At 43.1% G+C, this 15,417-nt stretch overlaps 1 protein-coding gene across 2 annotated transcripts; it reads right to left on the reverse strand.

Annotated features, from left to right (window-relative positions):
• Positions 1-99: 99 nt before the first annotated feature.
• On the reverse strand, positions 100-12,864 carry clasrp (CLK4-associating serine/arginine rich protein). Of its 2 annotated transcripts, XM_080513454.1 has the most exons (21): positions 12,776-12,864; positions 11,108-11,247; positions 10,752-10,849; positions 10,544-10,645; positions 9,579-9,658; positions 9,300-9,384; positions 9,054-9,190; positions 8,803-8,899; positions 7,941-8,019; positions 7,783-7,856; positions 7,372-7,413; positions 7,065-7,283; positions 6,373-6,687; positions 6,106-6,291; positions 5,419-5,458; positions 4,089-4,149; positions 3,827-3,885; positions 3,662-3,708; positions 3,499-3,584; positions 3,232-3,256; positions 100-704 (listed from the first exon to the last, which is right to left on the reverse strand). In XM_080513454.1, the coding sequence occupies exons 2-21, from the start codon at positions 11,204-11,206 to the stop codon at positions 644-646; spliced, it is 1,992 nt and encodes a 663-aa protein (XP_080369580.1). In that variant the 5' UTR covers positions 11,207-11,247; positions 12,776-12,864; the 3' UTR covers positions 100-643. The 2 variants fall into 2 exon arrangements, 1 of the variants encoding a protein (XP_080369580.1); XR_013937007.1 differs by lacking the exons at positions 100-704; positions 3,232-3,256 and having other exon boundaries at positions 3,500-3,584; positions 5,415-5,458.
• Positions 12,865-15,417: the final 2,553 nt, after the last annotated feature.

Genomic DNA, 15,417 nt, shown 5'->3' on the forward strand with positions numbered 1-15,417 from the left:
ATACAAGAATGTACTTAAATGTTTTAGGCGCTCCACTGAGAGTTCAGTCATTTAAACTGAGACTAATGAGGTCTGGACTTAAAAAAAAAAAGAATCATGTAATTTTCAGACAAAGTTTTATTTTTGTATTTAACATTTCACATTACTCAGAAAAAAAAATATCATATGCTGTTGTTATCCGGGATGGCTGAAGACAAGAGTACAAAAAGAGCAATCAATAGTTTTATATAGGCACAAACCTTTGACTTCACCTGATTTCATAAAGAAGATTCAAATGGATGTGTATAAATATTCTGTACACGAGTTAACATGGCTTAGTGTGAGGAGCTCCTGCTAATGAAGAGAGAAGCAGATACAAGGTAAAAACTTCAGGTCTGAGCTTTACACTGATGGCGTACTGACGTCTCGGGAGAAAAATCAGAGGGCGCATGCGGAGAGAGGCGAGGGAAAACCGGTATTCATGAGATTGAGCACAAACTGAAACAATCAGCTGTGATGAGTTAACGTAGATGAGCAGATTCAGGTGCAGATTTATTGCAACGGTCCGTCACTCCAGCTCCTCAGACTTCAATGTGATGGTGGGCTTCTGTGTGTCAAAAGATGAGGCGTTATTGTTCCGAGTCCACAGGTACTGCTCGTTACTTCAGTATCTGTAATAAGGACTCCGTGAACGAGACCGAGACCGAGACCGAGACCGAGACCTCCTGTGCAGGAAAACAAAACAAAAAAAAATGACATTAGTTTACAAGCCACAAACGCATTACTAAAATTAACATTAACTAATTAAAGTCAATTGGTCAAAACAAGCTTTTTGAGCAATGACGGCCATTTAGATTGAATTCTTAGGACACCCAAGTCTTGCGCTACTCTCAAATGATTGTTTCTGCTAAAATAAATATTCTTGTGGCGATTAGTTGAGTCACACCATGAACAAGTTGGTCTGGAATCAGTTCTATTGACTCGCCACACGTGTTATTTTTATTACACAGCGCCGGCCCATAAAACAAAGAAACTCCAGCAGAGTTTAGAGAAAGGATTCAAATTATTAAAAAAAATAAAATAAAATTCTTCCTTTTCAAAATACGTGTTAAATACTATGTTTGTCCTCGCGATACGAACACGCGGCAGCAGTGAAGGAGCTTCGGCTCGTGTTCACTTCAAACACGAGAGCGGAGAACAAACGTGATCCGACTGACTGGAGCTGGACTGTGCGGGCCGGACAAGCTGCTCTGAGTGTTTCTGAACACGCTGCCCATCTCCTGGGACTTCCACTGATCTCTCTCTCTCTTGAGCAGGGCTTTTCAGAGTGTGGGAGGATCAGCCTCCCCCTTTCTCACCCCTCCACCCCCTCTTTTCCAACCACTCCTGTCTCACGCCAAGTTGTCATTGACGGTGGGATGCTGGACTTCCCGCTGCTCGTTAGTGCCATTTTGCACTCATTACTATTCTATATTTCCTTCTCTCAATTCCAGTCCTGAAAATGTGTTTTTACAGTACCTTTATAGAGTGTAACCTGCTCGGGCGAGTTTGTAGAGGATTCAGATTTGATAGCAGAATTTGGCTTCATTGACTTGATCTGCCCTGAATCAAGAGTACAGAATACTGCCGACAGCGTTTCCTCAGCAAATAACTGTCCAGTAATATACTGTTCATCAGTTTCAGCTTTGGACACATTAGCCCATTTACACAAAGCAAAAACTGTGATATTTCAATGCATTTGGACCCACAGGTCACACATAAAGCTACAAATCATTGAAAACGAGTACCGTATTTTCCGCACTATAAGGCGCACCTAAATACCTCAAATTTTCTCAAAATCTGCCAGTGCGCCTTATAACACGGTGCGCCTTATATATGGAAAAATTGCTCTACTCGAGACTGCTATTTGACAGCTGAACAAGCAGAAGCTTTTATTTTGACAACTCTAACTTCGCAACCGGATCTTCAGAGCGGACGACACTCCACACAACACATTCATCACTCATGGTTGCACACCAACATTCTAACAAACCAAAATAAACTAGATGAAATAATTACTCCCTAAACTGGGGAACAAAAACACAGCATAAACACAATCAACACAACACCAAGCCCAACAACGACCTACAATAACCTCCAACAACACAAAACATGAATTCCCATCATGCCTTGCATCCTGAGCTCCTCAGTGCAGCTGATAGCTGCAATGAATTATGGGAGTTTCTGTTTGTGGTGTTTTAAATGCAATTATTGGGGGTTATATTTGGTTTGTGGTGTCGGCAATAATTGTGTTGTGTTGTGTTTTTGTTGCTTAGTTCATGTAGTTTAGTTTATTACCGGTAGTTGTAAGTTGTCAACCAGCAGTGAAGGTTTTGTGTGTAGTGTCCTCCTGGTGTTAGAATCAGTGGAAAATGTAACCTAATGGCTTTGAGCTGTAAAGGTTGCTGACCACTGGTCTATTCCGTGCACCTTATAATGCGGTGCGCCTTATATATGAACAAAGTTGTAAATTATGTCAATCAATGTAGGTGCGCCTTATAATCCGGTGCGCCTTATAGTGCGGAAAATACGGTAAACTGCTTTTAATTTTAATGTACGATGTAAAACAACCCTAAATGTCGAACGAGTGAATGCCTCTGGCCGATTCTCTCACCGGTAAATCCTGTTTGATCGCACTCTGGATGCCATAATGACTATTTTCTAAATGTCACAGACATTATAGGACCTATGGTTAACAGAAGTATGCATAGAAACTGGCAGCAGTGACGGGAATGAACAGGTTGAAAAACTTCCATCTGTGTTTCATGAAACAAAAATGCGACTCCAGCAAAAGCTTGGGACGTATGATTGTTTTATGGACGACTGCTCATATAGCGCGAGATGTGATCACGTTAACGTGAAGAGGAAGTAAGGTCAGCGACATAAAGTTGGACTCTTTAACTTATTGTATCCAGAGCAGAAGAAGCCCGGACTCTGTACATTGTTCTTAAATCAACAAGGGTGTGTGTGTGTGTGTGTGTGTTTTATTAATTCTTCCCCCCTTAAACAATATGCATCACAATTATTCTTTCTGCGTCCCACTCTTCCTCGGCCTCTTGACTTCTCCAGACTAATCCACTGTCAAAACAGAGTTAAGTATCTTAAGTCCCGAGTCCGCAGGCATTGTGATGAGACCGTGTTTGTCTAAGTGAGAAAATAAAGCAACAAACAAATCCTTCTGCTTCTGCACAGCTTCTTGTCGCTTCCACATACCTTCTGTGCGAGTTGTGCTCTCGGCCTGAGGGACAAAGGACACAGAGCCACTGTCAAAACAACTACATGCCATAACATCTCACAGCCTAGATAATCTGCACAAGCAGATCAGACAGAGGCTTAACTGAGTAAATAATTTCATCTTTTTTTTTTTTTTTTTTTACTTTCATTGCGTATGCCTACGGGAAATGCACTAACGAGTCGCTAAAAGAAATTATCATTACACAATCGATGCAGCTGCAGAAGAAGGGACACTTTGGAGCTCACCATATTTGGAGGGAGAAGGCGAGTGGCTCTGCCGGCCGTACTGTCGCTCCCATTCATCCCTTTCTTTCTCACGACGCTCGCGCTCCCTGAGTGCACAGCCTCGGGGTCAGACAGTTGCAATCATCAACCACCAAACAGTCCACACAGACACAACCGGCCTTACTTCATGCGAATTTTGCGCGCCATGGCTCGTAGCTCGCCTTCCCGCTCCTGTTGGGGGGGGAAGAAAAAAGAAAATAAAGCAAACAGCAATAAAGGGGAGATTTAGGATAAGAGAGTCTCTTTGTGTTGGCATTGTAACAACAAACAGTGACAAACGGACACACACCTGTCGTTTATGCTCCTGCTGCTGGATCTTCACCTGAGCTGCTTTTTTATCCGCCTTGGCTGCCGGTGGACAAAGAACATCCAGTGAGAATGTTGAAACAAGTCGGGGCCGTCTTACACCGACAATTGCATAGCATTGGAAAAAATAAAAGAAGTAGAGTACTGTGCAAAAGATTGAGCCGAGTGTGGGGGGCGCAAAGTGCTGCACAGTACAAACTAACTGATATTGGCTATGATTGAGATGTTTGACCGGTGGTACTCACACTGCTTGTTGAGCGCCTTCTGCATCCGTAGCTTCAGTCGCTCCTGAGGGGTCATCTTGGGCTGCAGAGGACGCAAGAGTGTTAATAGGACTGTAGGCAGCCCCGCCAAAGTGATTGTGAGTGTCTGTGTGTGTATGAGTGAGATGAGCCGTTACAGAAACGCGATACTGTCACCTTTATGTACAGAGGCTGGTGGAGACAAAAAGGCGACAGATTTATTCATTTCACGTGACATCTGTGGTGGAGTCGACAGGCACAGGGTTGACTGGCGTGTGTGCGTGTGCATGTGTGTGTGGACTGTGGATAAACTGCTTCTATAGGACGGGGATCCAGTCACATGAATCTTTCCACATTGTTTTGCTGTTTGTATGAAGACTGGCCAAGACAATAAAGGAGAAGACAACTGGGGGAGGAGGCGTAGAGGGGGCCAAAAAAAAAAAGAAAACAAACAAGAGCAAGTTCAGGTCCGATGAGTTTAAAGAGTTCAGACAAGAGCCAGTTGATTTTTTTTTTTTTTTTCCTTCCCACATGGCTGCCACACCCATCGCTGGGCTGTTCACACCTGGCCAGGCAAGAAAGACTGCAGGTTGTTGTTGTGCACAACACTGCAGGCGAACTCAAGCCGGAAACTGTAACTTCTATTTGTCTGTCGAGATTCACGTGAAGCGTTTCTTCTCTTCCAGGAACCGGGGTCGGACAGGACGAGGAGGAGGACAGGAAATGGTTCGGCATATTACACAACAAAAGCACTAATTTAACGAGAGACCGTGCGACTTGTATGCTTATTTGTTGTGTTTGTTTTTTTGTTTTTTTTTATCCATTTAAAGAATCAGTATTATAAATCAGATATGACTGCCATGGGAGACACATCTCACTTGTCTCACGGTCTATGATGCTGATTGTAATTTGCAAAAAGATAATAACATCTACCTTTCCAATGTGTGACACACTGTGGCGTGTTTGAGACTAAAAACAGATATAAAGACAACCTTTCGCTCGCATGTAAATGTACAGGGTACAAACATTCACCAGTCAGACCAACGGAGACGAGAAAACAAAAATATTTAAAGGAGCCTAAATGTTCATTTCAGTCTGAAATGAGAGCAACAATTCAGTCATTTCCTTGGCGAGAAAACTGCAAATTCAAAAAGTAGATGTTCTGACTGCAGGGTGCGTCCACCTTCGGGTGGAGTTGTGGATATAAAAGAAAAGACATGCAGTCAACAATAGCTTCTACGTCCCAGTCTGGTGGACAACCATGTCAGCCTGTCAAGGATGAGGGAGGCGTAGGCTTTAGCTAGAAACCCAGCGAGATCAAATTCTTACTGACTTTGGCAGCTCCCGTCTCTTTACCACCCGCAGTGTCAGGCCTGCAGAGGGGAAGAGAGAGAGAAAACACCCCGGCGTGAGACCCATAGCGACATTTATGCTACATTATTGACGTTTATCACGTCTTACTGCTGAAGAGTAAATGAAGCTTTAAAAACATTACTGCGTACGAAGACGTGGGAAATAAAAAAAAAAAAAATCAATACAAATGTTTTTTGACAAATTGTTCTGACTATTTTAAAGAAATTGATTGATTCACGTTGGAGGTGCTGCAAAGGCTCAGCAATGCAAGATAATGTATTACAAACGTGACTGCACTTGACCTCTCGCTGCTCATTATAAGTTGGAAAAGTGAATAAGATTAACACGCCGACATGACCGTCGGCAAGCAAAGCTACTTTGAATTGTAATTTCTTACAGTCTCAGCTCTGTCTGGTGACGTGGCAGACGGCAGACTCGAGCACGCTCCACAGATTTATTATGTTTTCTGTGAGGACAAAATCTCAAGTCAATCTTTATCATTAACTTCCTGACGAGAACTGTAATGTTGTCTGTTAGTGGAACAAGCAAAACTAAAAAGAAGAAATGTTTGGGTCCCCCCCCCCCCCCCAACGAGACCAAACGAAGTCTGTTTACTTTTTATGAGCCAGTTCGATTAGGATATTTTCCCCATGTTCTCGGCTCTTACTTTCTTAGCTTGTCAGAGATGGAGATGGCAGCAGGCTGGGCCCCTCTGTTAGCAGGGGACGGACTGTGTTGAGGACGGCTCGGCGACCGGGAGGGAGTTGAGCTGACGCTTTCCCCCCGGCGGTGTCCCCCGCCGCTTCGACCCCCTCGTCTTGAACTGCCACCCTGCCGGGAGGTGGAGCGGGACCTGGCGGGAAAGACGGTCTTTGTTTCAGAAATCTGCGTTATTTCTACGGTGACTGCGAGGCCGGCGGGAGCTTAGCCTGACCTTGTTCTTCTGCGTGCCGAGTGTCGTCTCCTGTCTCTGTCTCGGTCTCTGTTGTTGGACCGCGATCGGCTCTGCTCACGCCTCCGCCTCGACCCGGCTCCCCCGTTACCTCCTCTCCCTCTGGAGTGAGACCTGGAGCGCCGCCTCGACCGGGAGCGGCTCCGGGAGCGGCGCCCATCCCTCCCTCCACGTCCTCGCCGGGCCCGACGTGAATGGGAAGATGAGCGAGAGGAGGACCGAGATGAGGAGCGGGAGGAGGATGAGGAGGAGGAGGAGGAGGAGGAAGGGGAGCGGCTGGAAGACGACCTTCGTCTCCTGAACAAACACAGACGCAGAGGTTTAAAAACAACACCAGGGCAGCGCCTAGCCTACCCATTGAATAAATCTGCTTCTGAAAGTCGATAAAGGCTTTTTTTCCCCTTTAACTTGCATTGCCATAACAAGACATGCAAAGTACCAAAGCAATTAAAGCACATCAAAGCTTAAAGCGGCCCAAGTACAATCAGTTCTCCTACCCACATGCACAATTCAATAAGTCCTATTTGTTTCTCATCAGAAGCCTTTGGCATTGTTTCTTCATTTGTAAACTGATCCACCTCACTGAACACAAAAATCAATCAGTAATCTTTGTGCAGCTGCAGTCTTTTCTATGATAAACCAAAGAAAAGCCGAGAAGAGGGAAAGTTACCGACCGGGAGCCCCTGCTATGACCTGCAGAGTGCTGCAAGGTGGAGGGGGCGCGGCCGGGGTGGGGGGCGGCTGCTTGTGTTGTTGCTGCTGCTGCTGCTGCCACCGCCGCCGCCGCCGCCGCTTCGTCGTCACTGCCGCCGAAGCTGGTGATGAAGGTGATCTTCTCTGGGCCGGGAGTGCGAGAACGTGACCGCGACTCAGAGCTGGACTCCGACTCTGGCCTGAGGAAGTTAGAGAACGATCATAAGTTCAAACAGATTCGACAAGCTGTTATAACGACAAAAGACCAAAAGGGGGTGGGTTACTCACCGTTTATAGGGATCATATGTGGGACTGTCTCTTCTGGCATAGCTGAAAAATGGACAGAAATAGTATCTTACATAATATCAGTGCGTTTTTCTTTGGGCAAAGTACAGAATTAAACTTATACTCCTCGTGCTGACACATTTGGAATGTATGACTACCAGACAGCACAGAAACAAAACCTCGTGTTCATACACGACTTACTTTAATGACCCCAACATATGACCATATAATCACAGACACCAGCATGTCGCATATTTATAACCAACGGTCATAAACAAGCGACGACAAGAACAATCACTCACTCAGCAGCTGTGCAGGAAGAAACACTCAATCACTTTAGCCACAAAGTAAAGATAGATCCAGATAATTTAGTCATAAGAGGTTTAATGTAGGAGAAAAAAACTGTCAGATTACCTTGGTGGGCTGATCTGTCTTCCTTTTAGCCTCTTCTCTCTGAACTCTCTCCTCTGTCGGCGGGAACGGCGGCCCTGAGACAATCCATTACACAAAAGTTACAAAACGCATAAACCTGCTGAAGAAAACTTCAAGCTAGGAAGTGACATAAATCTTACAGAGTACATGGCTTTCTCTGCCTCTAAAGCTTTGGCATGCTTAATGGCCTCCACCTCTTCTTTATCTTTTCTCAACATCCTGCCAATGAGAGGAAGCAGAATCACACAATTAATAAGACACAATCAAGCACTTTAATCAAACATACATTTAATGGCGTCCACAAAACAACAAACATTCTTCAGTGTAGCTTTGGTCACCCAGCACGGTGCGACAGAGGAGCTGTAAACACGGCACTGGAAGTATGCACGTATGCTGCGAATGGCATGCAGAAGCAGGCTTTTGCCGTCCAGCCAGCACTGCATTGTGGGTTGATCCGTTAGCCTATCATTTAGGATCAAACTCTGTGAAGGCAAACGCCAACTGCCACTGCAAAGCTTGAGATTTGCCGTCTAACTGTCATGGGGTCTGGGCACAATATAAACATGTAAATACCGTTACGACAGAAAGTGGTGCATGTGGCGTGCATGTGAAGCCGTTACATAAAGGGGCTTTAATAGTTTTGCGGAACAGTGCTACATGGACGCCAAAAACCATTCAGTGACTGCGCTCCATAAATCAGGACGGGACTTTGGAGTTCGCGGGAATTTCTGTCCAGAGTTAAGGAAACGTGACTCTTCCGGTTGGCGTGGCGTTTGGGCCACGGTGTGTGTACCCCAAAACGGGTCATGTCATCCAATATACGGCAACATAACGGTTATGGTATGAGATGTTTACATGCTGTAGAAACGTCAATCAATTTACGTAGCCGCGACTTTGGCCATCATTCAAAATGCGTTGATAGATTTGTTAATATTAAGATAAAGATAAAGAGGCCTATGGCGTGGTGGTGCTCAGCTCACGTTTGAACAGCCAATATTTTACCTGACAAAGTCACCCTCAGCCATTCCATACGGCGTCGCCATTTTATTGACGTCCAACACCTGCTCTTGGTTCAGCTCATCAACGTCAACCTCCACGTCTGTACATGCAGGTCGACAACAAAACACAAGTCTTTCCGTCGACATCAGCAGATCAAAGCTCTCTCCATTATCGGGCAACTTTTGTGTCTGGGAATTAAAACTTGCCCCCCCCCAAATGTGCAAATCTCATTACTGCCAATCACATTCACCCACCAATATCCGGGATGCCCTCGTCCTCTTCAGATTCACTGTTTTCCGAGTTGTCTTCGTCTTTGTCTGACAGCGGGTCTGGCTCCGCCACTGTGCTGTCTTCATATGTGTAACCAATCGTTGCCTTTTTCTCCGCCAGTCTGCACGATGTGAGGAATCATTAATTGTCCATTGAACAAAACCAAGCAGTTATCATCTTAAACACACAGTGGGCGTTCGACAAATGACATTAACATTTAAACGACGTACTTTTTCTTCTCGTCCTCGTTGGGTTTGGGCAGGCCGCCGTAGAGCTCATCCAGGTAGATCTGGTATAAACACTGCTCCTCGGAGACTGTGGGAGGACAGGAGGGAGTTAAAGAGCACAACACCACTGCAAAACATACCCACAGAGAGACCATTAACAGACTATTATGGCCGCAATAAGCACAAACGTGCAGCCCAGCGCGCGCGTGTGTGTAATGTAGTAGCTGCATTAATTAAAGAGCTTTTACTCTTTGTGTGTGTTGTTGAAGATTATATACTCACTGTTGGCAAAGTCATTCTGTACCAGACCCCTGTAGCGCTCATAATTACACTTCCTCTCCTCCATCTCCTGCTCTGGAGTGCTGCACAATGAAAAGAAGGCCGCTTATCATATTTGCCACCTCGTTGACTATTCAGATGTGAACGTGAAGGGCAACTTCAGGCTTTTAAGCAGGACAAAACACTTGACTGAAGAGATGATCTCAATAAAATTACTAGGCAACCGTATTCACAACATCTCTTTATCCAGGTAAGAGGCATCGTGAAGCAATCGAATCATTTCAACTTCCTGGTCCAGGAAATGGGATGAAATGAAGAAGCCACGTGGAGACGGGGCAAAACATCTTAAAGCGAAACAACCAAATCCAGTTGACCCGAATCAATTATATATATATATATATATATAAATCGTGATGAAAATCTGTCCTGTGTCAATACAAATGTCCCCAGGTAACATGGATAAGTATAAACGAATGAATCCAATAATGAAAAGAAAAAAAGAAAAAAAAAATCACACCTTTCAAGATACTTTTGAGTCCTTAATGAGCCTCATCTGAGATATGGCACAATAGTAGAAAACAAAGCATGGTGCCGTATTTATGCACAAGACATGAATGGAAAAACACATTGAACATTCAGCGCTAATGATGTGTTATGTTTTTTTTTTTGAAGTTGTGAATACTGATAAAGCCAGTAAAAACACTTTGCATGTGTGCATGCAACACTTCCATTGCAAGTAAACACCGGAAGTCTTTAAATTGGATCTATTAAGAGAAAAACATTTAACACATGACAAACTTGTTATAACCTTGCAGCCCAGCCTAATCAAGCCTTTATGTGATTCGATTTTTTTAAAAATCCCTGATGGCCTGCAGCATGCGTCAGTATGATTTGTCGCATACGGTCTCTTTGCATTATATTCCGTCGTTTAGGCAAACGGTTGATGACAAATCGGGGGAATTACATACGACGTGCTCAGAAGGGGAGGTGTGTAGGTGGGGATGTAGTCCAGGTGAGCCCTGACGTCAAATCTGTCGATCATGTTGTTGGTGTCTCCCTGCCAAGGCATCCTTTATGTCAAAGAAGAAAAATGGAGGGAAACGTGAACAATGAAAGACAACAGCAGCTGCGTAGCCAGTCGCTGTATTTGTGTGTGTGTGTGTGTTTTTTGCTCACATGTTGACGGGGCTCTCCGCCGCCAGCGCCACGGCAGGATCCAGATGGATCTTGTAGGCTCGGCCGTGAACCTGCAGAAACTGGGCAGGATCTTTTTTCTGTGAGGAAAAAAATGAAAGACAGTCAATAAATACCACAGAAGTAACTCGAGTGACTACAACAACAACAACAACAACAAAAAAGAGTGAAATAATGCATAAACACGGGTGAAACTGTTATTTGACTGATATTACTGGGTGTTTTTGAAGAAGAAGCTCAATTGATCGTCTGTGGATGGACGGTGGCGCTGCAGGAGCCCCGGGGGCCAGACGTTCTACGACAGTATTGTAAAAGTCAAAGTGCAAAGTCCGTCTTACTATTTTCTCGTAGTACTCGCGTCGGCGCTCGCCTCTGCGTTTGTAGTCCACCATCATGCCACGGAGCTTGCGCTCGTGTTTGCGGGCCTCCTGCCACATGACGGCTCCGCTGGGGGTGGGGGCGCGGCGGGGCACGGCTGCTGTAGAGGGGGGGGGAGGAGGAGGAAACACAGGAGAACAGGAAGAAAAGGCCAGTGGATTTAGAAGTTAGATATTAACAAATTAAACTCTGGACTGCTGAATAAAGCATCATTAATATAAATGGCAAATCAGATTACGTTTTAGACTGTTTATGATCATTCTATCTATATTATTGTGATTTAAACTCTGTACTTCTAATTATTTGATTTTATAGTTTGATAATTGCATGAATTCTTCTCCAATCTAAATCTAAACAGACCATTCTTTTGTAAAATGGTGCACACAATTTCCATACATGGGTGATTTTCTTTTCACTTGTATTTTTGCATAGTTTCAGCACATTATAAAGTTATTGGATTGGAGAAACATGTTGTGACACTACCTATTAAAAAAGGTATGCCAACCAAAGTTATAACACAAATTATTAATAATATATAGTGTTCTAGAACCTATTGTAATCTGAAGACACAGCATCTTGTATTGTGTTATATATATATATAAATAAAGTCCACAACACCCAAAAACACTTCATCACCACCATGGACAAAACCAGTTGGTGTGAGAGGATGAAACATTAACAGTGCATGAATCAACCAAGTCTCACACTGTACAAGTTTTATACAATACCAAAAAGTAGATTTTGAATAAATTACAGACCCCCTATTGCTTTTATTAATACATTATTGTATCAAGGATAAAGCATCTAAAAAGGGAGGTAGGGTACAGAACACATCTTACACTTATATACTAAAGTAGATACTACAAATATGTTGTTTACCAAAAGGAATAATATATATATATATATATTTATTTATAAACATCGTACAGGTGAAAGGCCTCCTCTGACACCCACTTTATTTCATATTGCTCATCCCCTGAAGGAGAAGTAGCTCAAATACTTTATGAAACTGTGTGTCATTACTCTGCGTTACCAAGCTCAACATATCTGATCTGATAAAAAAAAAAAACACCAGAGAAATTAAGCTAAAACAGGAATAGCAATAATTTGTATCCTTGAATTAAAACGACGCTCAAGCATTTTAATTTTAAAAAAAGTTAAATCTGCGGCTTCAATCAAGTGCGACGATGACAATGTCAACACGACGGATGTGCAATGCATTAACAAGTTTATCAGTGATGTGCCACTTTTATTTGTGACTTTTCTTTACTCCTAAACCTGCAGAGCTAACGTTGCTAACTATGAAACTGTCAGACTGAACCGGGGACACGTCGCATGGGATTTTATTTCGCTTTATTGAATCCTGACATTTGCACAATTACCTCTTAGCCCGTGTTAGTTGTCGGTGTTCTCTAAGTGATCGAGTAGTTTCTTAGGCACACATGGGCCTGAACGCGCACACAGCCCGGGCTCGTTAGCATCACTGCTAACCTAGCGTACCCTAGCTTAGCTTAGCTATCCTGCAGAAACGATTCCATCATAGCTCCATTCACAGTCCAGTCCCAGCAACAGAGTTTCGAATACAACCGTAACACGCACGCGGAGTTGCCTGCCTATTCTCTGTTTACCTGTTTTACGGACCACCAACAAGCAAATGGGTTATTTTCGGTTAGCCGAAGGAGCCGCTAGCTGAGCTGCTCCACACACGCCTTCTTGTGATCAGTCAACTGAGCGCTTCAGTGCCGAGAGCAGCCTGCGGGGGCGCTGCAGATGCACTACTATTGGCCCTTCTTCATAATAAAAATGTAGTATATTTTTATGAAACTAACATGACTACAATTGCTATTTATATATATTTCCCAACTCTACATCCCTTGTTGATTGTTATAATGTAAAATCTTATAATCTACATGCATTCTAAAAATATTAAGATACACATCTCTGTGACAAGAGGAGGAAATGAATCATCCATTATGTCTTTTAACAGAAGTGCAAGATGTGTAGACAACTGTATTGGATATAATTGCATCTGTATGAACACACTAGTCTGTGTGGCATCTCATCTCAAACAAGGAGATTTTTATCTTGTGTACTTGTTGTGGCCACAAGGTGTCACTATAAGACAAGATTGATCGAGAAGACTTATAGCATCAAACGTGTGATGGACCTCAGAAGAAGTGCATGGTTTGGGTAAAATAAACGGCAGTAAACTCAATTTGATCAAAATCCATTGTTTTTAGCGTAGTTGGAATTCTTTATTAAGCCAGATAAACTCAGCATAAATCATAATGTTTTATATTTGTAAGCGCCTGGTTCATATGTACTGAGTTTGTATATATGTTGTCTCTCTGATCCTCATTGACTAATTTGTAATCAATTCAGCCACTTCATTTGTACGTGAAGCCAGCGGCGGACCTGGATGGTTTTCCACCCTGGGCAGCTGCCCACTTTGCCCATAGCAATGTCCCCCACTGATGGTAGTTTTTGTAATAAAACCACACACGCACACACACATACACACACAATGCCATACCCAGACTATCAAAAACTCATGAATTCTTCTCTTGATCAGTGGAAATGAGGATTGAAAGGTATAAAAATAATTTCTGATAAAGTGAGGTGGTATTTCTGATTGGGACATTCTTGTCAAGCGTACAGGGCTCAGTTTTGTTATTATTATCCTCCAATTTACCAGTTTGAAAGAAGAAATTTGGCTGAAAAGCTGCAGGTCAAGTTCAACTTTCTCCAACTTTCTCCATAATTGTTACATAGAATTTCACATTTAGCATTGTTTTGCTTTTTGCAGTTCACAGCAGGTGTGGAGATAGTCTGGGTACGACATTGTGTGTGTGCGTGTGCGTGCGTGTGTGCGTGCGTGCGTGTGTGTGTGTGCATTAACTCTGCTTCCTACATTTCCTTCTGACCAGCATGGTGACAGGATGCCTGTGTTCGTTTCCAGCTTGTCGCTGTGCGCCGAGGTCAAAGGTCACATTTGTTACATTCATTTGTCCATTGACTATCGCTGTCAAGACATTGCGGTCATTTTACACTGCGCCAATTTGCAAAACATTTCCTTTCTCACACTAACAGTCGGCTCCTTTCCATTTATCATTCCAACATCATTCTGACGTGTTGAAATTAACAATGCCAGATGCCTGTTTTGTTCTCTATTTTATGCTGCAGGTGCAAAGTAAAACTTACGGTAAAAATATGTCAGTCCTCAAAAACGTTCATAAAATTTCTTTCAGACTCACTGTCATTTCATCAAGCCTCTGCCCATGGCGAGTTTCTCACAGCTGCACTGTCGAGGAAGCTTGGGGTCAGTCAGGTGGTTTTCCATTTTTTCCTGGCACTGTCAGCATCATTGTTTGTGAATGTGTGTCAGAGAAGAGAAATCAAGCAATAGTGATAGTACTTGTGTGTACAGTGTGACCCACTGACCCAGTCAATGTGGCTCCATCATGAAATATCTTGCCACGAGCCTTTAACAATCATATTCCAGCGAAAAGGCTCAGATCTTGACTGTGCACACAGTTATTGAGGGGGAGAGGATTTATTTCAGTGTTGCCAAGCAGCAAACAGCTGGAAGGCATCAACAGTGTGTTCTAATGCAAGTCATAATATAGTCTTGTAAACTCGTGTGCTTTTTTTTTTTTTAGAATGTAGAATTAAAACACATTTATAATTATATATATTTATACAACTCAAACTCTAAACATACATTTCTATATTTAAGAAAAGTCACTTAAAAAAATATATAGAACGTAAATGCCATGTGGTGGAGTGGGTGAAAGTGGGTTTACTCTGGGTACGATGGTTTCCTTCACCAGCTGAAAAATATGCAGTTGAGGCAAATTGGTAAATAGATGGTCCATAGTTGATATTCTGTGAGTTATTGTCTGTTTCTCTGTGTTTGCCCTGTGATGGACGGCTGACCTGTCTCCATTGTACACCGTTTTTCCCCAATGTCAAGTGACATCCAGAACTTTATGACCTTATATTGTAGAAAGCAGCATATAAAATGGATCAGAAGCATAATGCTGATTTTCAGTGTCTATGAGACCCCAAAATATTATTCATCATGTCGCATTTTAAAAAGGCTCTTCAGAGAAATATTGTATCATTCCCACGTTTCGTAAAAAAATATTTTCAAAAATAAATGTTTAAAATGTAAAATTCATGTAATCATTTTACATTATTCTATAGCTCTCCTCCACAATATTTATATTCCCAGAAACAACAACCAATCGTACATCGTGTCATAAGGAAA

This window comes from Blennius ocellaris, assembly GCF_963422515.1.
Source record: "Blennius ocellaris genome assembly, chromosome: 2".
In the NCBI taxonomy this organism is placed as follows: domain Eukaryota; kingdom Metazoa; phylum Chordata; class Actinopteri; order Blenniiformes; family Blenniidae; genus Blennius; species Blennius ocellaris.